Raw genomic sequence first — 26772 nt, 5'->3', positions numbered from 1 at the left:
GAGTGACTTATCAAAGAAAACTCTGAAACACCAGAGAGTTAAGAACTATCTGAAACTGCTGTTTTGTATGCACTTGTCAAAAAATAAAATGTCAGTTCAAAACTGTGAAAATCACTGTGAAAGGTTGGGTTCAACAGTTTAGTTTTCATCTTGCTTTACTGCAGACCTCTCTACAGTGACATTTGGAAAACTACAGAGGTCCTTCGCGTAGCACTGCTGAATTCTGCTCGCACACAAGGAACATCAGGCTGTAGGGTATCACCAAATATAACAATCCTATCTGACTAATCTCCTCCTTGGAGAGACTTAATTGTGTCGGGGAAAATATCACTCCAGTGACACATGAACGAGATCGTCAATCAAGAAAAGGTCTACTTTGTTTTTGCATTGCTGCTTCCTGCTGCTTTTGATTTCCTTGTGATGGTTATGAATACCTTCAGTGAAATGATGCCTCAGCTGACCTGAGACTGCGCTGTATCCTTCACTCAGAAGCAGACTGCAGCTATTGATATAGGACAGTGATGTCACAAGAATAGCAGAGATGAAGAGCCACGGTGGCTGGAGTTGTGAGATTAAACATGGAGAGCGCAGGTTTGTAATTGATAAGCTGATGAAGACCTGGCCATACCAAAATTATCTCCTTTTCTTTCTTAAGGTTGGGCTCGCTGAGCTCAATCAGTGTCACTCCTTCCTACTTTAAGAGACATTCCTGTTAGTATGATTCAGAACAGCTATTTATACCTGCAGACCCGTAATCTTCAAACATGCCTTTCCATTCTGTGAAGTGAGGGATAACAATGCTTTTTTAAAAATACATTTAGAGTACCCAATTCATTTTTTCCTATTAAGGGGCAATTTAGTGTGGCCAATCCACCTAGCCGGCACATCTTTGGGTTGTGGGGGCGAAACCCACGCAAACACGGGGAGAATGTGCAAACTCCACACGGACTGTGACCCAGAGCCGGGATCGAACGTGGGACCTCTGCGCCGTGAGGCAACAGGGCTAACCCACAGCGCCACCGTGCTGCCCAGGGATAACAATGCTGAGCTAGGGGCAACCCTCCCTCCATTTGCACGCAATAGGAATAGAAAATAAGGTGAGCAAAACTCAGAACCATCAATATCAAATAATAACCGAGAAATCAAACTGGGAATTCTTAAGAAACATCGTTACCCAGAGAGTGTTGAGAACATGGAAGTTGCTTCCTCAGGGAGTGGGTCAGACAAAAAAATATTGATGAATTCACAGGTAAGCTTGATGAACGCTTAAGGGAGAAAGAAATAGAAGAATATGTGATGGAATGAGATGAAAAGGGTTGAGCGGAGCTTAAATTGCCAGCATAGCTGGTTGGGCCGAATGGTCTGTCTCTGTGATATATATTCTATGTAATGCCATATACCTGATATTCTTGGCATCAAACTGCTCCAACATCTAAATCCGACATATGTCATGCTGAAGGAGGTATTTCCAATGTAGTGCTATTTTTCCTATTTCTTGCTATCAACACCTCAACTGCAAATTATCTTTTGTATTGTTGACTCAAATAACTTGCCTCTAAATAGTTGCTTTGCTCCTTTTTTCTTTGATTCCCGTGTTTGTAATGGACAGGGATCCTTCCAGATGTTCAATGCAGTAAGCTGGAACATGTGTGGCCTTTCTCAATGCACTGTAATTGGACAGGCAGCTGTGGGGACATACCTTGACCAATGTGTTTCAGAATCGGAGGAAGCCTTTTTTCCCCGCTTTGCATTCTTGTGTCATGGGAGGTATAATAACCTTGCCAAGTCAGACATTATTTGCTGTTTCACATCACTTGGAGCTCACTCTGCCTTCAGCCATCATGTTAATCCCTCTGTCGTTACACAACAAAGTAACATTTCTCTTTTGTCTCTTCAAAAACGTTTCCTCCTTTCCTTAAACAGCTGATTATGTAGGGGTATAATTCCCTTGCTGCATCACTCCCCTCTCTGTCACTTCACCCTGCTATTACAAAACCTTAATGTTAAAAGTATTTGACATACAAAAAGGCTATTAAGTCCAAGATGTCCTTGGCAGTGTTTATGCTCCACATGAGCCTGTTCCCACTCCTCATAACCATATCTTTCTATTCCTTTCTATCTGTCTTTCTCACTTTACTTCCGTTGTAATGACATTATTTGCCCCAACTGAGCTATACATTTCTCGCCCCTCTCTGGGCAACGACGTTTCTCCTGAATTCCCTATTCGGGTGGATCACCTAATACTCTGTTAATTCATTGGTTACTCTATACTGCCACCTGAACTGAGGTGAATAATGTAATTAAACCTTGGACCTCCTCTATCTATTTGACTTAGTTTGACACTGAATAGTGCACCTGTCAACCCAGTCTTTGGGACATTATTCCAAGATGGTGGCTCGTGATTAGCACACAGTGTGCCACTGCGAATGACTCCATTACTGCTGGGAAAACTAAACTGCAAAAAAAACATCATTTATACCGCAAGTATGGGATTAAGCTTTTGAGGTGGTAAATGTTCATTCTCACCTTTACCTGTTAAATAAGATGGAGACAGAGACTGCTGTTGTCAATCCATTGGACAAAAACATTCTTTGTTAATGTAATATTACATCCATTGCATGACATGGTAACATCATGAATAGAAATTGACCCCCTCCAACTCTTGCCAGAAAGCTAGCCCTCAGCCAGTGATCTCAGCTTCACTGTCCACGGAACGTGACAAAGGACCAAAGGACAATATTTATTTTATTTTTGCCAGCAGCCCTTAAATTCAGCAAAATGCTATAAGTAAAGTTCAAATTTGTTAATGTCCTCTGGAATTACCAAAGGTGTGAACCACCACGAACAGGGGAAGGACAGATACATTGTGAGTAGCAAATTGCTGGAGCTTGATGTCAATTTATGCTGCTCTGCCTTTCAGCCAAATAGCACCTTCCTCTTAATCCCCAGTCATTATTAGGAACTTTCTGGATTGACAGGTTCAATTTACTGCAAGAATTTGAACTGGTCCTTAACAACATAATTGTCATAATTATTAATGCTATGCCAATCAACCACTTAGGTCCGGAAAGGGGACCTGTGGAAATTATTGAGTCTCAATTCTGTTATGTTGCAAATTCTTCTCAGAGGTTGGAAAATAAACTCTTTTGATTTTTCTTTCTCTTTTTCTCTCTCGTTCCTTATCTTTTTCCCTTCTGTGACGGGACCCACCGCGGGGGTGCAGCCGGCCTGCCAAAGGTCCATTGTCTTTCAGCGGGGTTAATCAATCCCGCCCTTATTCTCTCATCATTCACTAAGATCCCAGATGCCCTGTTATACACTTCCAGCAACATATAAACCAAAACGTGTTTGAAGTGAAAGGATGAGGGGGAAATTCTATCTCATGAGAAGTTATCAAGGTGGCATGCTCCACCAAAGCCTGATTCCCTGTCTGTAAGGATTAGAATAATTTTATAAACATACCCGGCCAACGAGGATAGGTTCGGGGCCCGAGAATTCTTCCAGTACAAACATTTGGTTCCAGACCCAGCCTCTCTTGGCACGGCTATGAGCCCCAGGATCGCCATTCAGCCCATCGAGGGCTAAGACAGTTCCATCCTGTAAATTCTGTGGGGGGTCCAACGTAATCGACTGCACGAAGGGAAGCATGCTAATCCACGCCAGTATCAATCGCATCCGGATATCCATCAGCTTTCTTCCCAGTCTCTCGGGCATTATCCCGTCACACTCCAAGAAGGTTACTGAGGGGTTGGGGAGGCGAGGTTGGGTGTAGGGGTTGACGTTGAGAAAAAACTGAAGTGCTCCTCAGAAAATGTTTCCTTATTACTGTGGTCCTTTGTGGTTGAAAGTCACTAAGTTTGTCATGTGATAAATCCGCCTTCCTGCACAGTTCCTTTGCTGCCTTTAAAGGACACTGAGTGTAAAGGATAGAAATGCCTTTAATCTATCAGTGGAGTTCATGGCTTGTTCGCTTCATGAGAATGGTCTGGAAACATAAGAGAGAGTCATTAGTTTTTTTTCCAAGTCACTGTAACGTAACCTTTATCATTTCATATCTTTAAGGAGCACTTAGAATCACAGAAGTAGGCCACTCGGCCTATCGTGACTATGCCATCTCTTTGAAATAGCTTTCTAATTAGTTTCACACCCGTTATTCGTCCTGCAACTTTTTCTTTCCTGTTTCAAGTGTGATCCAATTCCCTTCGGAAAGTTACTGTTGAATCTGCTTCCACCAGCCTTTCAGGCAGCGCCTTGCTGACCAAAGCAACTTTCCTCATGAAAAAAGGTGATTAGAAAACCTTGTTTAAAATTCGTTCATAAACGTACAGCGATGCAAGTTTCCTGAAAGATAATCTGTAATTGGTATGCCAGTGATCATCGAGCTGGGTCGAATGGCCTGATGCGGTGTTGTAATTCTGTGCAATATAAAACTGTTTGCCAAGACATTGTCTTAGAAAGACAGCATCTGGGTGGCACAGTGGCTAGCACTGCTGCCTCACAGCACTGAGGACCTGGGCTCGATCCCGGCCCCGGGTCACTGTCCACATGGAGTTTGCACGTTCTCCCCGTGCCTGCGTGGGTCTCAGCCCCACAACCCAAAGATGTGCAGGGCAGGTGGATTGGCCACGCTAAATTGCCCCTGAATTGGAAAAGAAACATTGGGTACTTAAAATTTTAAAAAAAGTAGTAGCAGTTATATGCCCATTGGAATCATCAGCACCAAACCTTTTATCATTTTATTTCATTCAGTGGATGTGGGTGTCACTGGCAACACCAGCATTTATTACCTAACCCCAACATCTGGACAGTATTGTACAGTATTGGTCTCCTAATGTGTGAGAAGCAGTTCAGAGAAGGTTTACTGGACTATGACCAAGAATGGGTGGGTTGTCTTATGAGGAATGTTTGGAGAGGTTATGTTTGTTTCCACTAGAGTTTAGAAGAGTAAGAGGCGAATTGATCAAAACCTCAAAGATCCTGAGAGGTATTGACAGGGTGGATGTGAAGAGGACTTCACTGTTTAAAAATAAGGGGCAAAATTCTCCCGAAACGGCGCGATGTCCGCCGACTGGCGCCCAAAACGGCGCCAATCAGACGGGCATCGCGCCGCCCCAAAGGTCCGGAATGCTCCGCATCTTTGGGGGCCGAGCCCCAACATTGAGGGGCTAGGCCGACGCCGGAGGGATTTCTGCCCCAACAGCTGGCGGAAACGGTCTTTGTTGCCCCGCCAGCTGGCGCGGAAATGACATCTCGGGGCGGCACATGCGCAGGAGCATCAGCGGCCGCTGACAGTTTCCCACGCATGCGCAGTGGAGGGAGTCTCTTCCACCTCCGCCATGGTGGAGACCGGTGCCGGAGACTTCGGCAACCGGCGGGGGCGGGATTTACGGTGGCCACCGGCCATTCAACGACCCGCTGGGGGGTCAGAGATTGACGCCCAAGGGGTCACTCATTCAAGACAGAAATTAGGAGACACATTTCTCTCAGAGGGTCATGTGTCTCTTGAGCTCTCTTCCTCAAAAGACGGTGGAATATTTTAAAGATATTTTTCAGGTTGAGCTGTGCAGATTCTTGTTAAGCAAGGAGGTGGAAAGGTATCGGGAATAGGTAGCAATGTGTGGTTCAAGTAAAAATCACGTGAGCCATGATCTTATTGGATGGCGGAGCAGGTTCGAGGGGCCGAGTGGCCTACTCCTGACCCTAATTCGTATGATTGTATGTGATCGGCATTGAGAAGTTGGTAGAAGCCACTTTCATTGACGACTGCAGTCTGTGTGGTGACGGTTATTTTGTCCTGGTGGTTGGCTCCAGCTTGTCAGATCAGATTTCACCAGAAATTCTTCAAGGTAGGTATCCCTCGAAGAGAAAATGAGGGGCGGCAATGGCGTAATGGTGTTATCACTGGACTAGTAAACCAAAGAGTCAGAGTAATGCACCGGGGACCCAGGTTCGAATCCCACCGCTCAATTTTTTAAAAAATCTGGAATTAAAAGTCTGACGATGACTCTGACGCCTTTGCTGATTGTCAGGAAAAACCCATCTGGTTCACTGATGTCCTTTCGGGAAGGAAATCTGTCTTCCTTACCTGGCCTGGCCTACATGCGACTCCAGACCCACAGCAATGTGGTTGACTGTTAACTGCCCCCTCGAGGGCATTTAGGGATGGGTATTAAATGCTGGCGCAGCCTGCGATGCCCACATCCCATTAACAAATTTTTAAAAACGCTGAGGATGCGGTCTCAGTAGGACATATTCCGACAGAAAGCCAGCTCTAACTCGGGCATATGCAAATATCCACAGCAACACTTTTTATATGAGGGATGGCAAAGGTGTTGCTATGGATACCTGCAAGAGTCCCAGTTATGCCTGTCTTTAGTGGGACATGTCAAACATTCAGTAGACCCCCTCCTCCAGTCAGAATCCACCACAGTGCAATGTGTCTGGACTCACACATACAGACAGATTTCCGTCCCTAAAGGACATTAATGAGCCAGACAGGTTTTTACAGCAATCTGCTGTTTACATGGTGACCATTACGGATCGGAGCAATTTTTAAAGTCCATATTTATTTAGTTCACTATTGTTATTTAATGAAATTTCGCAGCTGTCATGTTGAGATTTGAACTCATATGCCCAAATTGGGAGCCAAGTAACATAACCAATGTTATGATTCCCAAACACAATCCGTCTCCTCTCCAGGTATTTCATACAAGATATGTTTTTTAACATTATAGGAACACTGGCTGATGATCAGAAGCAAGGGAAACAGGATGCATATTTACCCTTCCCAAGGTCACCAATTGTAGCAAATTTCCACACGGAGCCTGAAAGACATTATTAATTCAGCACACACCGAGAATCAAACTTGGGACCTTTTCCAGTCTGTATGACTCAATACCACATTCACTCAATACCCACTGAGGCAAAAAGCCCACAATTTATTGAAAGAAGTCAACACTTCTAATTTGGTTCTGAAACATGCCATTGAGGCAATTGTCACCGAGCCAAAAAGGATGTATTACTTCGCAACTAAAAGCTTGGTCAATTATGGTGTATTTAAAGATTGTTGTGAACGAGAATAGAGATGTAGAAATGGAACCACATTGGAAAGGAGTTCCAGAACATGGAGCAAGGCAGCTGAATACACAGTGGTGGAGTGATAGAAATTGGGAATGTGCAGAAGGCTAGAACTGGGGGAATGTAGATATCGAGGAGGGTCGTCGAGCTGGAGGAGGTTACAGAGATAGGGAAGGATGAAGTAATAACAATAATCTTTATTGTCACAAGTAGGCTTGCATTAACACTGCAATGAAGTTACTGTGAAAATCCCCTGGTCGCCACACTCCGGCGCCTGTTCAGGTACACAGAGGGAGAATTCAGAATGTCCAATTCACCGAACAAGCACGTCTTTTGGGACTTGTGGGAGGAAACCGGAGCACCCGGAGGAAACCCACGCAGACACGGGGAGAACGTGCCGACTCCACACAGACAGTGACCCAAGCCGGGAATCGAACCTGGGACCTTGGAGCTGTGAAACACTGTGCTACTCACTGTGCTACTGCGCTGACCATGGAGGGATTTTAAAACAAGGATGAGAATTTGAAAAAGCATGGCGTTGGCGGACCGTAAAACATGAGCACCCCGAAAATCGTCGGCACTATATGGTCTGCCAATTTAACCTCTCCATAAAATTGAGATTTCTGCAAATAACCCTTCAGCATGTAAAGTGATTAAATGCATGCTTTCATGAAAAGAATGAAGACTTCTTCCTTCATTCCAAAGGTATGGACAATCAATTTAAGTATAGATTGGAAACTCCCAAGCTACATTTCAGGTCAGATATTTCATCTAATTTCAAGACATTAGAAATATTGGGGCGGCACAGTGGCACAGTGGTTAGCACTGCTGCCTCACAGCTCCAGTGTCTTGGGTTCAATGCCAGCCTCGGGTGACTGTCTATGTGACGTTTGCACTTTCTCCCATGTCGGTTTCCTCCCACAGTCCAAACATGTGCAGGTTAGGTGGATTGGTCATGCCAAATTGCCCCTGAGTGTCCAAAAGGTTCGATGGGGTTACTGGGTTACGGGGATAGGGTGGAGGCATGGGCTGAAGTGGGGTGCTCTTTCCAAGGGCCGGTGCAGACTTGATGGGCCAAATGGCCTCCTTTGCACAGTGAATTCTATGACTCTATGAAATTTACTCTCCATCTTTAAGGCCTGGAGCAGTTATCTGAACACATCTGTGCAGCATTACCTGTGCATTAATATATTCTCAGCACATCAGGAGTTTTTTTTCAGCAAGGCGCAAGGCCTGAAGAACTTCCAAAAGGTAATACGATAGAGTTTCTGCTAGAAACTGCACGGGTTTGGTCAGGTTTCCCCTCAGAGTTATTTGTGTAATCACACACAGATCGTGCGTGAACCTGCAGATTCAGGCAGCGTACGAAAATGTAGTAATGTATTTCTTCCCTCTTTTAAAAAGTATTCCTTGATGTATTTAAGAGTGGGAACAAGGTGCACCTTTAATAATAAAGTTTAAAATGGTTTATCGCCTAACACAAGCATTTTTAATAAAGGCGTCCTACTATTCCATTTGTGAGTAATCGGATATGAAATCATGAATGATTACTCAAAAAGGATGGTCAGCAGGGGAGCTAGGAGTGAAATAAAGAGAAACTTGGCGGCACGGTGGCACAGCGGTTAGCACTGCTGCTTCATAGCGCCAGGGACCCGGGCTCAAATCCGGCATCGGGTGACTGTGTGGAGTTTGCACATTCTCCCCGTGCCTGCGTGAATTTCCTCCCACAGTCCTTGGACATTGCCACCCCAGTGCAAGTGGTTTTGACTGCAACTCACTTACATGTTCAAATTTCACAATCTTTTAAGCTGATTTCACCAATTCCGCTCGAATTGTATTGATGTTACAAATGGACATGAATGGAAAATTTGGTCGAAATTTTCTACACAGACAGGTTTTGTCAAAGGTGAAAGGGATCTCGTTCGGCTCACAAAGAGGGGTTTTTGACAGTCATTAGATCGTTTGTAATGTAAATCCGGAGCATTATTTAATTGCAATGATAGTATGACAAGACGGTAAGGTTGAGTGTAAGATTGTGACACAAAGAATGACCAAGACCTGAATAGAAGTCAATTTCCAAGGCCAGGATTTTCAGGATGATGGAGACTCCAGCAGGCCCAATTCCAGTTCACACTCCAACAAGCATTGTTTGGCAGATGATTGTACGACCGCCCATCATCAGGCGGGAGTCCCACTTTAGAGCTGCGAGCCAACCAGATTGATCGGCAGCTCTCCAGCCATTGCAGCAACAGCACTGCAGTGGCCAGCTTGCTGCCTGGAACTGAGAGCTGTGACCCGGAATAAAGATACGTGGCAGGGGTCATGGTTGGGGGAAAAGGGTGGGGGTGACGAGGGGGGGTGATCAGGGTGGCGGATCTACAAGATGGACTGCAGCAACTCACCATGGTTTCTTAGACAGCACTTTGCAAACCCACGGCTACTACCATCTAGAAGGACAAGAGCAGCAGGTACCTGGGATCTCAACCACCTGCGAGTTTCACCTCCAAGCTATTCACCTGCCTGACTTGGAACTATATCGCCATTTCTTCGCTGTCAAAATCCTGGAACTCCCTCCTGATAGCACATTGGGTAGACCTGCATCTCAAGGACTGCGGCGGTTCACCACTACTTTCGCAAGGTTAACTAGGAATGGGAAATAAATGCTGGCTTAACCAGCGACACCCACATCCCGTAAATGATTTTTTTTTAAACTGTAGAACTACCGCAACTGTAAAAGTCTAGTGAGAGTGGCTATTATAACAATGTAAGATATAGGAGATGGTGGGGACCATCCGTCCTTTGTGCCTGCTCTTCCACTCAACATGATCATGTTGGATCTTCCACATTAACTCCACCTTCTCACATTATCACTGTATCTTTTGATTCCCTTAGTACCCAAAAGTCTATCGACCTCAGCCTCGGATATACTATTAGTAGAACAAAGGTAGTTTTAAAGGATTTATCTTTGTATTATTAAGATAAAGCATAGTTTTAAGTAGGTTTCATTTAAATTTGCTGTGCCTGGAAGGGTAAAACCTACAGTTAGATTCATGCTGGACAACGATATCTGAAAGTGTTGGGGTTGGTTAAGTTCCAATTGTGTTCCTATTGTGCTCTGAGAAGGCGAGGGTGTGAAGAATAATTACAAAGCATAAGCGTGTGGATGTTGCTCAGCAGTTATGGCTTTGTAAGGTGGAGAAGCTTTTAAGTTTTAGTTTTAGCTAATTCATGAGCAGTTGAAATGAAATGAAAATCGTTTACTGTCACAAGTAGGCTTCAAATGAAGTTACTGTGAAAAGCCCCTCGTCGCCACATTCCGGCGCCTGCTCGAGGAGGCTGGGCGGATGGTCCCCACCAGCTCCTATATCTTACATTCGTATAATAGCCACTCTCACTAGACTTTTACAGTTGCGGTAGTTCTACAGTTAGGGCTCAGGATCGCTGCTTCTGGGGGCCTGTTAACGCCGTCGTAAAAAGCGACGGCATTTACGACAGCGTCAACACTTACCCTCAGGATCAAAGCATCCGGCCCACTGTTCCCAGCAGCAGTACAAGGGAATTTTGAACATCTACCTGCAGTTCTAGAACAGGCAGCCAAGAGCACGGGCTAACACCTCACTCACCGAGAGCACATTGTGATCCTGGATCCTTCGACTACATTATGGTTCAGATCCTGGAGTGAGACAGTCTTTTGCCGAAAGCAATGGTACTATTAATTGCAGCAGACCAAACCACAAAGAGGGGGACGCTATGGGTTGGCATACAATGATCACATTGGCAAAAGGACTGGGAGTCAGTTGAGAAGAATTCTCACAGCAATCTGGAATATGTTGACTAAAATGATGCTGGAAGCAGATTCAACTCTCAAAAGGGAATTGGGAAAAGATTGAAAAAGAATAAAAACATACTCGGTGATGGAGCTGGAAATGATTGTACAAAGGCATATTGCAGGTCAGAAGATTGTGCAGGATACAAAAAAAGAGAAAAGAATGACTAAAATATTGATAGGGAAAGAAAACTTAGAGAGAGCTAGCCTAAACTACAAAGACAGATATTTGAAAAAGAAAAGGGGTTGGATTCTCTTCAGCCCCGCACCAAAATCGTGTTTGGCTCGGGGCGGAGAATCGAAGTTCTCGACGGAATCGGGTCCGGTGCCACTCCGGCGATTTTCCGGGCCCCGAATAACCGCGCGTCCGCGAATTACACCATGTGGCTGGGGGGCCATTGCCACAGGCCCGCCCAGCGATACTCTGCTCCAGACCGGCCGAGTTCCCGACGGCGTGGAACTAATATGGTATGGCCGGCCGGGACTCAGGCATGGCGGCTGTGGAGTCAGCCTGCGGCCGCCCTGGTGGGGAAGGGGCGTGGGGGATCGAGCATCGTAGGGGCCTTATGGGCGGCCGGGGCAGCGATCGGGCCAGATGGATCCTCGGGCGCTCGGCCGATTGGGGGACCTAGTTTGTTTGTATTCGTACGCCGTCCAAGTCCGCCATGGCGCTCAGCGCGGCCGCTGGAGGCCATCACCGTGCGCATGCGCGGATCGGAAAAGGAAGTGCGGGGGCTCGTATCCGCAGCCGTAACTGCATGAAGCCCTCTGAGTCCCTGCTAGCCCCCTGAAGGGAAGTGAATCGACGTTTATTTTTTGCAGGAAAATGGGGAGGGCAATGCCAGTGTTTTTACGCTGCCGTGGGGACATTGCCCCATTTTGGGAGAATCCAGCCCAAGTTAACTGAGTGAGTATTGGTTCAATACAAAGCGAGTCTGGGAAGAAATAATGGAAAATATGGAAATGGGAGATGAGTTGAACAGGGCATATTGCATTGGTGTTCATCACAGAGGATACAAGTAATATCTCAGGAATTGCTCTAAATCAAGAAACAAGTGGAACTTAACAAATTGTTGGAGCTGCAGGTTGACAATTGCGAGCGTCCTGATGGACTTCACCCTCGGATCTTCAAAGAAGTGGCTGGGGAGATAGTTGATGCGTTGGTTTTCCATTAGATTGGAAAATAGCAAATGTAACTCATTTGTTCAAAACGTGAGACAGACAAACAATAGGAAGCTTCAGGCCAGTTAGCTGAACACGTACCTGTCTTGGGAAAATGTTACAAGTTTTTATGAAAGAAATTGTAGCTGAGCATTTGGAACAATTTAAGGTAATCAGACAGAATCAACATGGTTTTGTGAAAGGGAAATCATGTTTAACCAATATATTGGAGTTCTTTGAAGGAGGCATGTGTGCTGTGGATAAAGGGGAACGGGTGGATGCACTGTACTTAGATTTCCAGAAGGCATTCGATAAAGTGCCACATCAAAGGTTATGGTGAAAATAAACGTTTATTATATAGAAAATAGCATATTGGCATGGATAGGAGATTGGTTAGCTAACAGGGAAAAGGAGTGGAGCAATAAAAGCGTATTTTCCTGGCTGGCAACTTTACAATTAAGATAAATGACTTAGATGAAGGGGCAGATGGTGTGGTTTCTGATGACACAATGATAGTTAAAAAAATACAGATGTGAAAGGGACATAAGGAGGCGACCAAAGGATATAAATAGGTTAAGTGAGTGGTCACAGATCTAGCAAATCGAGTTCAATGTGGGCAAATGTGAAGTTGTCCATGTTGGCAGGGAAAATAGAAAAGAAACACATAATCTAACTGGTGAGAGATTGCAAAGTTCTGAGATGCCAAAGAATCTAGGTGAAAGGGTCAGTACGCAGGTACAACAAGTAATTAGGAAAACTAATAGAACGTTATCATTTATTTTGAGGGGAATTGAAAAGTCGGGAGGTTACCTGAGATGACAGAGCATTGGTGAGACCAAATCTGGAGTACTGTGTACAGCTTTGTTCTCCATTTTTCAGGAAAGATGTAAATGCATTGGAAGCATTTCAGAGAAGATATACCAGGCAAATGCCAGGAATGAGCAGGTTGCCTTTTGTGGAAAGGTTGGACAGACTAGGCTTCTATCCACTGGAGTCCAGAGGAATAAGAAGTGACTTGATTGAAACATACAAGGTCCTGAGGAGTGTTGACAGGGTGGACGTGGAGAGAATGTTTCCTCTTGCAGGAGAATCTAGAACTAGTGGTAACTTTAAAAAAAATAAGGGGTCGCCCATTTAAGACAGAAACTAGGGGAATTTCTTTCTCTCAGAGGGTCATGACCTACTCCTGTTCCTAATGTAGGTGTTGATAAGGAGGTGGGGAGCAAAATTAATTGGATAGCATTGTCGAAAAGCCAGCAAAGGCATTTTGAACCAAATGACTCCCTTGTATTACAAAGAATGAATAGATGCAAGAAAAGAAACCGTTCTACCTATTTCCCATCAGACTTGTACTTAAACAAGAGAGAATTCTGGCAAGACCCTAATGAGGTTATGTTTTGTTGCATGTTCCTTGCTGAGCCAGAGTGCACTATGAAATGGAACGAGGTAAGCAATGATCAGACCTCGTCCATAACCAACCTGTGTGAACGCATTCAGAAACTAACTGACAATGATAACCTATTACCTCCTAATGTTACCGAGAATAATGCATCTGTTAGTGTCTAAAACCCTATGGAAGGCTATCCACCTGTGAGGATGACATGATGCAACGGATCTCATTGAAACTTTGCTCTGGTTTAATATATTCTGATGAAGGTTAAAGAGAATTGAGCAAAGCTTTGAGGAAATCTTTGTACCCCATGATTTTAAATATAGTCCGCTTGTTTCTGTTCTTTTACAGATTACTAAAGGTGAATGTGGGTGTGTGTGGTGGGGAGGCGGGGGGGGGGGGGGGGCGTGGGGTTGGAGAGTGCAAGGCAGGTGGGTGTTCCATTAACCTTCACTGCCGAAAAAACAATAATTTTGTGCCTCCTCGGTGCAGAAAGTACTGCTTTAATGTTCACCCTTCTGACTGAATCTGAGGTATGTAAAGGCAGAATTTTACAGGGCTTTATCAGGCATGCGGCTGACCTGAAAGCGTATAGAATTGCGTGGGATGACATCGGGCATGTGTCCCGACCTCATTAAAGGGCAAATTTAGACCATTGGAAAGTCGAACAAAAACAGAAAATACCGGACAATCGCAACAGGTCTGACAGCATCTGTGGACAGAGAATGGAGCTCGCGTTTCGAGTCTGAATGACTCTCTGTCAAAGCCCATTAGAAAGCCTACGGACAGGAACAAAGAGCAGGCCGGCGTTGCATTTTTATCAATTTGTCTTCCAAGGGTCAGATTAAAGCCCCTCCCCCCACCCCCAGAGCACAAGCACATTTGTTTTATTTGTGATTTTGCTGGTACCCCAGTTCTGGGGCGAAATTCTCCCCCAACGGCGCGATGTCCGCCGACTGGCGCCAAAAACGGCGCCAATCAGACGGGCATTGCGCCGGCCCAAAGGTGCGGAATGCTCCGCATCTTTGGGGGCCGAGCCCCAACATTGAGGGGCTAGGCCGGCGCCGGAGGGATTTCCACCCCGCCAGCTGGCGGAAATAGCGTTTGGTGCCCCGCCAGCTGGCGCGGAAATGCGGCGCATGCGCGGGAGCGTCAGCCGACAGTTTCCCGCGCATGCGCAGTGGGGAGAGTCTCTTCCGCCTCCGCCATGGTGGTGGCCGTGGCGGAGGCGGAAGGGAAAGAGTGCCCCTACGGCACAGGCCCGCCCGCGGATCGGTGGGCCCCGATCGCGGGCCAGGCCACCGTGGAGGCACCCCCCAGGGTCAGATCGCCCTGCGCCCCCCCCAGGACCCCGGAGCCCGCCCACGCCGCCTGGTCCCGTCAGTAAATACCAGCTTTGATTTACGCCGGCGGGACAGGCAATTTCTGGGCGGGACTTCGGCCCATCCTGGCCGGAGAATTGAGCGGGGGGTCCCGCCAACCGGCGCGGCCCGATTCCCGCCCCCGCCCAATCTCCGGTACCGGAGACTTCGGCGGGGGCGGGATTCACGGCGGCCAACGGCCATTCTCCGACCCGGCGGGGGGTCGGAGAATGACGCCCCTGATCTTCCGCTGGATTTCCTTTAGACTGCGTTAACTTTCAAAGCTGCTTCACCCACACATCTGTGCCAAGGTTCGAACAAATTAGATCAGTCTGTCCCAACTCTGGGGAAAATCGACATTTACAAATGGCCTTGAAAGCCCATAGATTCATGGCCATTTCGCGTTTTGCCGCTGTAATTATATGGGCAGGTGGGGAAGGGGTGGTGGTATTGACCTGGGATAAGGGGCTCTCTTAACATCAGACTCCCCATGTTCCAGGCCTGCATTATGACCCAACAAACAGATGTGGCATGTTTGTTACCATGGATGTCCCAATTAACCCCCAGCGGTACATGTGGAAGGTCCCTGCACAATTAAAAATAATTTTTAATAAAAGGAAACACCCTCACTTAGTTTTCATCCCCCACTCTCTCACCTAGCCCCCCCGCCCCCCATCGTTACAACCACTAGCCCTTGCTGCACCACATCAGCCAGGCAATGCAGAGCTGCTGCAATAGCAGGTCGATCAGGTGAACCCCTTGATGGCAATGGCTGTCTACCAGGTGGCAGTGTTCTGCTCTTGGGGGTTCAGCAGTTTATGGGTTCAAATCGCGCTCCAGAGAGTTGAGCACGTGGGCTTACAGTCTCAGTGGCGGCCATGAGAAAGGGTTGCACTCACTGTGGTGCCAGTGTTCAGATGAGATGCTAATCTGAGACCATGTCTACGTTTTCAGATTGGTGTAAAAGATCCAACATTGGGAGCTCGTTGTGCGCATATTGGCTGGCCGGTATTTTGTCCGCATTATATCAGCGACCGCACTTCAAAAAGCGATGAGGCGTTCTCGCATGTCCTGAAATCATGAAAGGTCCTGGAGAAATGCTTATTCATTAGTTTTTCTTTCTTCACAAATGTAAGTAGATGAAGGGAACCCCCTCCCCAACTCTTCCCCCCCCCCCCCCCCCCCCCCCGCCCCCTGCCCACTCCCACAGCTTCCTCATTGCTGCCACAAAGTTTAGCTGAATCAGTGGCAGATGCTGGGAAGGACCTGCAGGCAAATTTCAGAGCTACTATTTATAAATCATTGGATCAGCGAAGGTTTCACTCAGGATCAGTTCACAGCTGAAAAGCTACAGTGTTAGCACTAATTTTGTTTCCATGTTGTGGGACCTATCTGTTTTTCCACAGGAAGTTCAATGGAAGGATACAATTGGATCCGGTGCCCAAGAATCCCCGTTCCCCCCCCCCCTCCCCTCCCCATGACAAGGCTGACACAACCAACAGGCAGGGTCTATGCTGGGCGACCATTAATTGGCCTTCCAGTGTGACATTGCGTTTTTTCAGGACTATTGGGTGGAAGCGGGTTGCACATCGGTCTCCACCCTCGCCGAGCAAGTTCGGTGCTCGTGAAATTCAGCCCGGAATATTCTGATTACTCTTACCTCCCTAAATGCACAAGTCCCAAAATAAGCAACCTGCATTTGTATTGTTCCATTAAAAACAAGAAAGTTTCCCCAAGGTAGTTCACAGGAGCTTAATCGGGGAAAGCTTGATGGGGCAGCACGGTAGCACAAGTGGATAGCACTGTGGCTTCACAGTGCCAGGGTCCCAGGTTCGATTCCCCGCTGGGTCACTGTCTGTGCGGAGTCTGCACGTTCTCCCCGTGTGTGCGTGGGTTTCCTCCGGGTGCTCCGGTTTCCTCCCACAGTACAAATACGTGCAGGTCAGGTGGATTGGCCATGATAAATTGCCCTTAGTGACCAAAAAGGTTAGGAGGGGTTATTGTGTTACAGGGATAGGGTGGAAGTGAGGGCTTAAGTGGGTCGGTGCAGACTCGATGGGCCGAATGGCCTCCTTCTGCACTGTATGTTCTATGTTTCCGTTCCACATGAGAAGAAATTAAAAGATTTGGTCAGAATAATAGGCGCAATAAAGGAGGGTGGGTTGGGTCTCCAGCGTGTTGGTCTAATCAACAACAGCAGTGCCTTTAATGTTATGGATAATCCCAAAGTGTTCCACAGGACAATTATAAAACAAAGTATGACACAAAGCCACATCAGCAAATGTTAGGTCAGGTGACCAAATGGTTAGTCAGAAAGCTAGGTTGAAGGAGTGTCAGAAAGGAAGAGAGTGAGATAAAGAGCAGGAGTGGTGCAAGGAGGGCATTCCAGAGGTTGGGGCCGAGACAGCTGAAGGCATGGCCACCAACAGTGGAGCAATTAGAATTGCACATGAGACCAGATTCAGAGAAGGACAGATATCTCGGAGGTTTTTTTATTTTTATAAATTTAGAGTACCCAATACATTTTTTCCAATGAAGGGGCTATTTAGCGTGGCCAATCCATCCACCCTGCACATCTTTGGGTTGTGGGGGTGAAACCCACGCAAACACGGGGAGAATGTGCAAACTCCACACGGACAGTGACCCAGAGCCGGGATCAAACCTGGGACCTCGGCGCCGTGAGGCAACAGGGCTAACCCACTGCGCCACCGTGCCGCCCTTATCTCGGAGGTTTGTAGGGTTGCATGAGGTTACACCAATAGGGAAGGGCAAGGACATGGAGGGGTTTGAAAACAAGGATGAGAATTTTAAAATCAAGATGTTGCTTGAGCGGGAGTCAAAGTGGGTCCGTGAATCGGGAATAGCAGATGCTGCAAGTTAGCTAGTGGCAGCAGAGTTTTGGACGACCTCAAGTTTATGATGGTTAGAAATGGGGAAATGAGCCAGGGGTGTGTGTTGGCATAGTCGAGTCGAGAGGAAATTAAGGCATGGATGAGGGTTTCAGCTGCTACTGAGTTGAGACAAGTTGCAAAATGTGACTGAGTCGGAAATAGGTGGGCTTGAGTGATTGTGTGAACATGAGGTCAGAAGCGCATCTCGAGGCCAAATGCAGCACCAAGGCTGTAAACAGATTGAGTTTACCTCAGACCGTTACCAAAGCAGAGGTTAGGCGACCCTTAGCCAGACCATCAGACGAGCTGGTTGCATCGGGACCGCAGGTGCGGCCATTGCCACTGGCAGGCCCTGGCTTTGGCCGTGGACCTTCTTTGCAGCTTGCTGGAAGGTGTTGTGCAGCTGGTGAAATGCTGATAGCCTTTCGAAATGGCCCCTACAGGGGAGATAATTATATTATCTCAATCTGTGGGCATTGCCTTCAATCTGTGGGCAATTGCTATACGCCGCTGCTGCTCCTGGGAACACTACCCAGCAGCTTGACAGTGTCGGGGAGCCACCTCAACATGCCTCCCAAGCATTTAAAAGGGTACCCCCATGCCCGGGTGCTGGTAACATATCACCCTCTGTTTTTCTCTCTCCGCACGATGCTGCCTGGCCCGCTGAGTATTTCCATCAATTCCAGTTTTTATTCCAGGGTTCCAGAATCTGCAATATTTTGCCTCTGTAATTGGAGACCACATCTGTAAAACACTAAATAAGAATTCCTCTTCTCACTATGTACAAAGCAGCGTAAATAACCCAATGAATATTTCCCCTGCTCACTCCTTTCAGTTGAAATAATGAACAAAATCCACAACTACATTTTCCTAAGAAATTGCTCCAAGGCCTTCACAATTCTATCATTCACAGAGGATACTTATCCCATTGGAATCATCTGTACGCATGTACTGAATGCTCTTTCGCTTCCAAGTGTCCATTAACTATCTCAATGAAATCTACTGAAAGCCATTTTTTTTTTGCTACGGGCAATGACTTCAGCCTGATTCAATAATTCATTTAATTTTTCATTGCAGCACAGAAGTGAGATTGTGCAAAACACATGCTCGATTTAATGACCTCCACCTCACGTCTAATCGGGCAACTGTTGGCGTGATACCACAACACACAGGGACACAGGAGTTGTGAAAGTACCACGGGATGCTGGCTTGTCATAATCCATCACTGGGTTGCACCATTGACACCTGCCCTTCCATGAAATCAAGTGTTGAGTAGAAATACACTAAACGCAATGAATATTTTAAACATTTATTCTCTCATGGGGTACGGGCATCGCTGACAAGGCCAGCATTTGTTACGCATCTTCAGCTGCTTCATCAATGACCTTGCATCCATTATAAGGTCAGAAGTAGGAATGTTTGCTGATAATTACACGATCTTCAGCACCATCCACCACTCCGCAGATACTGAAACAGCCCATGCCCAAATGCAGCAAGACCTGGACAATATCCAGACTTGGACTGACAAGTGTGCAAGTAACATTCACGCCATACAAGTGCCAGGCAGTGACCATCAAGAGGGAATCTAACCATCACCCCTTGACATTCAATGGGGTTACCAGCGCAGAATCCCCGCTTCCTGGGGGTTACCGTCGACCAGAAACTGAATTGGACTAGCTATATAAATACTGTGGTTAAAAGAGCAGGACAAAGGTAAGGAATCCTACAGCGAGTAACGCACCTCCTGACTCTCCAAAGCCTGTCTACCATCTGCAAGGGCACAAGTCAGGAATGTGATGGAATACTCTACTTGCCTGGATGAGAGCAGCTCCAAAAGGACTCTAGAAACTTGGCACCATCCAGGACAAAGCAGCTCACTTGATTGCTACCCCTTCCACAAACATTCACGCACTCCACCACTGATGAACAGTGGCAGCCGTGTGCACCATCTGCAGCAGGCACTGCAGGAACTCATGAAGATTCCTTAGATGGCACCTTCTATGACCACCTAGAAAGACAAGAGCAGCAGACAATTGGGAGCACCACCACCTAGACATTCAACTCCTGACTTAGAAATATACCGTTGTTCCGTCACTGTCGCTGGGTCAAGATCCTGGAACTCCCTCCCCCTACCATATAGACTGTGTCGTGTTAGGTATATTGGTATAACACTGGCTGCAACTGGATGCAGCATAGATCAAAAAGATACTCCAGACCTTGAAGTTAGTTCAGTCAGGTTTATTGAACTAATAGCACAGTTAACACAGTTCTCTGTGAGTTCGACTTTCTGCTAACTTAAGTGTGGTTACTCTGTCTGACTGAACCAAACTAGCTCTTAGCCACGTAGTGGAGGTGTGAGATTGTAACTACACCCTTGACTGACTCTCTAGATGTTCATCAGTGGAAAGAGGCAGAGTGTGAGTGCCTCGTGTCTTTTATAGTCAGATCCCACCCCTGAGTGTCCTGCCTGCTTATTGGTCATGTCCTGTTCTCTGTGTCCATTAGCTGCTTGTCTGTATATCATTATGTGTGTGTCTGCATATCATGACATCTCCCCTTTTTTTATGTTTGGATGACAAATGTGAACGTATTTACAAGAATAGGCCAATATTAACATATATACATGCAGCGGATGTGAACATATGTACATGTGAAAACAGCTGTCTAATGCGAGACACAGAACATAGCAAACAGAACAAATGTTCATAAGTCCAGTCTCTGTGACTTGCGTCAGATCCTGGTCGACCGCCAGAGAAGTGGTGGTGGGGACGACAGGGCCTTGATGGGTGGGATTGGAGCCTGACTGGTGGCGTCGTGAGTCGAGATATCAGGAGGTGGCAAAACAACAGAAGGAAAGGGAGAAGAATGCAGTTGCTGGCAGGCAGCTTTGCGCAGTGCCCGTCTGTTTCATCGCACAACAGAACCATAAGCCAGATGCACAACATACGACCGGGGGGCAGCCTGTCGAACAATGACAGCTGGAGCTGACCAGCCTCCATCAGGGATCTTGACCCGAACAGTGTCTGACAGGGATAACACGGGCAAATTGGTGATTGAGCATCATGGCCCTGATTTTGCCGGTCTCGGAGTTGCTGCACCTTCTGCAGCACCGGGAGGTGATCCAGGTTGGGCACGTGTATGGCTGGAAGTGTCGTTCGCAGGTCCCTGTTCATCAGGAGTTGAGCCGGCGACATGCCAGTGGACAGTGGGAACGCCCTGTACACAAGCAGCGCGAGGTGAGTGTCAGACACAGAATCCGCGGCCTTGCAGATGAGCTGCTTCACTACGTGCACCCCTTTCTCAATTTCTCCGTTTGACTGTGGATAGTGTGGGCTGGAAGTGACGTGTTTGAACTGATACGCCTGGGCAAACAGAGACCACTCATGGCTGCTGAAGCACGGGCCATTGTCACTCATGACAGTGAGTGGGATACCATGCCTGGAGAACGTCTCCTTGATGACGGTCCGAGATGTGAGGTCTGAGAGCTTCACGACTTCAGGGTAATTGGAAAAATAATCAATGATTAACACATAATCACGACCATTCGCATGAAAGAGGTCGATGCCAACCTTGGACCATGGAGAGGTTTCGATTTCATGCTGCTTGAAGTGTCCCCTTACTCTGCGCTGGCTGGAGGCATTGACAGGTCGCACAGTTAAGGACCATGTTTGCGATGTCCTGGCTGATCCCGGGCCAGTGGACAGCCTGCCTGGCTCTGCGTCTGCACTTTTCCACACCCAGGTGGCCCTCATGGATTTGACGGGGAACCAAGCTTTGGAGACTGTGTGGAATTACAATCCGGTCCAGTTTGAGGAGGATACCATCAACCACCGTCAGGTCGTCCTTTACATTGAAAAATTGAGGGCACTGCCCTTTTTGCCAGCCATTGGCTAGGTGTTGCATAACACGCTGCAAGAGGGGGTCTTTGGCTGTCTCCTCACGGATACAAATCACCTTCTCATCAGATGCCGGGAGGGTGTGAGCACACAGCTGCACCTGTGACTCAACCTATGACTCAATTTGCTGGATGATGTTCAGTGGTTCACTAGGCACGGTGATGGAACGGGACAGTGTATCGGCAATGATGAGCTCCTTGCCAGGCGTGTAGACCAGATCAAAGTCGTACCTTCTGAGATTGAGGAGGATGCGCTGCAACCGAGACGTCATGTCATTAAGGTCCTTGTGGATAATGTGGATCAGGGGCCTGTGATCCGTCTCTTCTGTGAAAGTCGGCAGGCCGTAGAACTTGAGAATGCCAGTGGCCCAGGCATTCCTTCTCAATTTGTGTATACCTTTGTTCGGTGGGTGTCATTGCCCTTGATGCGTAGGCAACCGGTGCTCGGGATGAGGTGTCATCGCGTTGCAACAGGACTGCATCAATGCCATCCTGGCTCGCATCTGTCGAGATTTTCGTTTCCCTGTCTGGGTCAAAAAATGCCAAAACATGTGCAGTGGTAAGCTTGGCTTTCAGCTCCAACCACTCTGCCTGATGGGCCGCCTTCCACTCGAAGGCAGTGGACTTCTTCACTAGGTTTCGTAGGGCCGTGGTGTGTGAGGCCATGTTTGGGATGAACTTGCCCAGAAAATTGACTATGCCCAGGAAGCGCAATACCGCCTTCTTGTCTTCCGGTACCTTCATGGCTGCAATGGCCTTCACCTTGTCTGTGTCGGGGCACACGCCCTGCTGAGAGATCTGAAACTTGAGTGTCGGCATGCCAAAGCAATATTTGGCCCTGTTCAGCTTCAGGCCATTGGCGTGGACACGGCGGAATACCTGCTGGAGATGGGAAACATGCTCCTCAGGGGTCGTGGACCATATGATGACGTTGTCCACGTACACACGAACCCCTTCGATGCCCTCCATCATCTGCTCCATGATGCGATGAAATATCTCCGATGCCGAGACGATGCCGAACGGCATACGGTTATAGCAGTACCTGCCAAACGGTGTGTTGAAAGTGCAGAGCCTTCTGCTGGACTCATCCAGCTGGATGTGCCAGAATCCATGTGACGCATCTAACTTCGTAAAAAACCTTGCATGTGCCATCTCACTGGTGAGTTCCTCCCGCTTCGGGATGAGGTAGTGTTCACGCATTATATTCTGGTTGAGATCCTTTTGATCAATGCAGATGCGCAGGTCTCCAGAGGGTTTTTTAACCACCACCATCGAGCTGACCCAGTCAGTCGGTTCGGTTACCCTGGAAATGATCCCCTGCTGCTGCAGCTCCTTGAGCTGTTCCTTCAGGTGCTCCTTCAGCGGGGCCGGGACCCGGCATGGCGCATGGACCACTGGCTTGGCATCAGGTTGAAGTACCGATATGTCACAGTGCCCATCCCGTCAAACACATCTGGATACTGAGCGAGGATGTCATCAATGCCAGCTTGAAGATCCATGTTGGAGGATGTCATTGAATAAACCCGCTGCACCAGGTTTTGCTTTGTGCAGGCATGCACGCCCAGTAGCGATGCCCTGTCCAGCTTGACGATTTTAAACCTTAGCCGTGCATGGGTACTCCGGTTGGAGACGAGTAGATAGCAGGACCCCAGTGCCGTGATGGTATTACCGTTATAGTCCAGGAGCTGGCAGGCTGCTGGAAAGACCTTGGGAGGCTTCTTGATGCGTTTGAAGTCTGCCTGTGAGAGGAGGTTGGCAGAAGCACCTGTGTCCAGCTTGAACTGGATGGAGCAGCGGTTGACCTGCATCACCGCACGCCATTCGTCTTCCGAATCCACAGCGAGGATGGACTGAATGCAAGATGAGTTAAGTGTGGCATGTTCACGTGTGGTAATGTTGCCCACTCGGTAGGTGGACTCCAAGCACTCGTCCTCTGGATCCGTTGTACTGCCATGGTTCAGAATCCTGGACACGCCATCGTCGGAATTGGGAGCGCTGGCCTCTGACTGGTGGTGCAGACCTGCACAAGGCTGCATAGCGTCCAGGCTTCCCACAGTTTAAACATCGCCTGCCTCTTGCAGGGCAGTGTCTCTTTAAGCGGGCATTGCCACAGTTCGGGCACGTCGGCGTCGTGACGCGGTGCACGTCGTCGCACATGCGCAGTGCGGTCGTCAGACGTATGCACCTGCACAGTGCGGGTGTCGGCCACTACGTTATCCCGTTCGCATCGCGCATGCGTGGGGCCCTGGGCAAAGCCGCAAAATGGCCGCTATCTTCAATGCTGAGACGCTGAATCCGGGGGATGGCCTGCACACGCTCTACTCGTGGGAGACAAGTCTCTCATTTTCAGCTGATTTGTATTGGGCATACCGATTTTTTGCATGCTCATGCACTGTACATGTTTCAACCGCGACTGGCAGGGTCATATGCTTGATTTTTAAGAGCTGCTCTCTCAGAGGATCAGAGTGAACGCCAAACACGATTTGGTCTCTGATCATGGAGTCAGCAATATCACCAAGGTTGCAGGACAGCGCTAGCAGGCGGAGGTTAGTTAAGGAGGCATTGAAAGATTCATCTTTACCTTGAAGACGTTGTTTGAATATGTAGCGCTCGAAGATTTCATTGGTGTCCACTTCACAGTGACTATCAAACTTGTCCAGGATGGTCTGAAACTTTGGGCGGAATTCTCCCCCCCCCCCCCCCCGCCAGGTGGGAGAATCGCCCGGGTGCCGCGCAAGTCCCGCCACGCCACCCCGACGCCCGCACACGATTCTCCCACCCCCCCAAACCGGCGCGGCGTGAATCACGGCTGGCCGCTGGGAGATACTCCAGCCCGGATGGGCCGAGCGGCCTATCCAACACGACAGGTTCCCGCCTGCGCCATCCACACCTGGTCGCTGCCGGCAGGAACAGCGCGTGAACGCTGGGGGGGGCGGCCTGTGGGGGGGGGCGAGGGGGGTTCCTGCACCGTGGGGGGCTCAAAAGGGGTCTTGCCCACGATCGGTACCCACCGATCGGCGGGCCGGGCTCTCTAAAGGAGGACCTCCTTTCCTTCGCTGCCCCGCAAGATCCATCCGACATCTTCTTGCGGGGCGGCCGCGGGGAGGACGGCAACCGCGCATGTGCGGGTGATGTCATTTACGCGGCGCCGGTCGCGTCATTTACGCGGCGCCACTTTTACACGGCGCCAAGGCGCGGCGTGAGTAAATGATGCGGTGCCGCTCTTAGCCCCCCAGTGGTGGGAGAATAGGGGGCTGGGAACGGCCTCCGACGCCGGAGTGAAACACTCCGGTTTTCACTCCGGCATCGGGACTTAGTCTCCCGATGGGAGAATTGCGCCCAATGTCTTGTCCTGGCCTTCGGTGAAGTTAAACGAGTTGAAGAGTTCGATGGTTTGATCACCCACGGTTGAGAGGAGAAGCGCGATATTTCTTGCATCAGACGCACCCTCGAGGTCTGAGCCTGCGATGTACAGCAGAAACTTTTGCTTGTATGTCCGCCAGTTGGCACTGAGATTACCGGAGGTCCTGAGCTGATGTGGAGCCTGAATCATTTCCATGGTGCCAGGATACAGTTGCTGGTCGTCACGGAACGGACTGAGGTAAGCCACCTTAAATTAGTAGTCTCCTGGTATCATGTCGTGTTAGGTATACTGGTCTAACACTGGCTGCAACTGATGCAGCATAGATAAAAAAGATACTCCAGACCTTGAAGTTAGTTCAATCAGGTTTATTGGACTATAGCACAGTTAGCCCAGTTCTCTGTGAGTTTGACTCTCTGCTAACTTAAGTCTGGTTACTCAGTCTGACTGAACCAGACTAGCTCTTAGCCATGTGGTGGAGGTGTGAGATTGTAATAACACTCTTGACTGACTCTCTAGATCTTCTTCAGTGGAAAGAGGTGGAGTGTGAGTGCCTCGTGTCCTTTATAGTCAGATCCCACCCCTGAGTGTCCTGCCTGCTTATTGGTCATGTCCTGTTCTCTGTGTCCATTAGCTGCTTGTCTGTGTATCATTATGTGTGTGTCTGCATATCATAACAGACTGCAGGGGTTCAAGAAGGCATCTCACCTCCACCTTCTCAAGGGCAATTAGATGTAGCCAGGGATGCCCACATCTAATGAATGAATTATTTTTTAAATTGGAGTCACATGTCGACCAGGCTGAGTAAAGATGGTAGATTTCCATCCCGAAAGGACGTTAGCGAATCTGGTGGGTTTTACAATAGTGGATGATCGTTTCATGGTCATGGTCACTATTACACAGACTAGTTTTCAATTCCAGATTGTTTCAACAATTAAACTTAAAGTCTCTCAGCTGCTGTGATAGGATATGAACCCTTGTCCCCAAAGCTATAGCCTGGGCGTCTGGATCAGTGGCCCACTGGCATTGACACTGTTGCATATTCTCCCCCGGAATTAAATGATTGATATAGAATGAAACTTCTCAGCTTGAAGATCTACGAAGGAAAAAACAGGAAGGTGGAACTAATTTTCTCGTTCTTTCAAAGAATCAGCGTATAAATTAAAGGGCAGGAGGTTTAGGGGTTTGTGAGGAAAGTCTTCTTCACCCAGAGGGTGGTGGGAGTCTGGAACCCGCTGCCTGAAAGGGTGGTGGAGGCAGAGACCCTCAGAACATTTAAGAAGTATTTAGAATGCCCGTGTGAAGCCAAGGCATACAAGACTGTGGGCCAAGTGTTGGGAAATAGGATTAGAATAGTTCGGTGGTTGTTTTTGACCGGTGCAGATGTGATGGGCTGAAGGGCCTTTTCTATGCTGTGGACCTCTATGACTCTGTAAATAATGGACTAAACAGCTTCTTTTTTGCTTTGTGATTCGAGGATTGGCAGTGGGTCTAAGTCCCAAACCACCTGAGCATAAAAGCTAGGCTGACATACTGCAGTACTGAGGGAACACTGAACTGTCAGAGATGCTAGCCCTCGAATGAAATCGAATCATTGACTGGAGGCCAGCCTGTGCTAGCTCTCTGTAAGGCCAACTCAGCTAGTTCCACTGCTGTCTTCTGCCTGCAGCCAGAGAGCTTTTATTGCCCTTCACATAATTATTTTCTTTTCTTTTGAAAGCCACGATTAAATCGGCCACTACCACGCTCCCAGGCTGCGCATTCCATCTCCTAACCAGTAACTGCAGTGAAGAGTTTTTCCTCGTGTCGC

The 26772-nt window shown here is 48.0% G+C and overlaps 1 protein-coding gene across 3 annotated transcripts in view; it reads right to left on the bottom strand.

Moving 5' to 3' along the window:
- Window positions 1-26772, bottom strand: part of cdh8 (cadherin 8) — a 271443-nt gene that overhangs the window by 227489 nt on the left and 17182 nt on the right. For 2 of the 3 annotated variants that reach the window (XM_072517821.1, XM_072517822.1), the window contains exon 2: window positions 3463-3985. In XM_072517821.1, the coding sequence (XP_072373922.1) occupies window positions 3463-3714 (252 nt within the window). In that variant the 5' untranslated portion in view covers window positions 3715-3985. Of the gene's footprint in view, window positions 1-3462; window positions 3986-11970; window positions 12087-26772 lie in introns of those variants that run through there. The other variant, XM_072517823.1, reaches the window with a different exon arrangement.

Source organism: Scyliorhinus torazame, chromosome 10 (genome assembly GCF_047496885.1).
Source record: "Scyliorhinus torazame isolate Kashiwa2021f chromosome 10, sScyTor2.1, whole genome shotgun sequence".
Lineage (NCBI taxonomy): Eukaryota > Metazoa > Chordata > Chondrichthyes > Carcharhiniformes > Scyliorhinidae > Scyliorhinus > Scyliorhinus torazame.
Note: the sequence above shows the minus strand (reverse complement) of the source record. Positions and strands in the feature narration are given on the sequence as shown.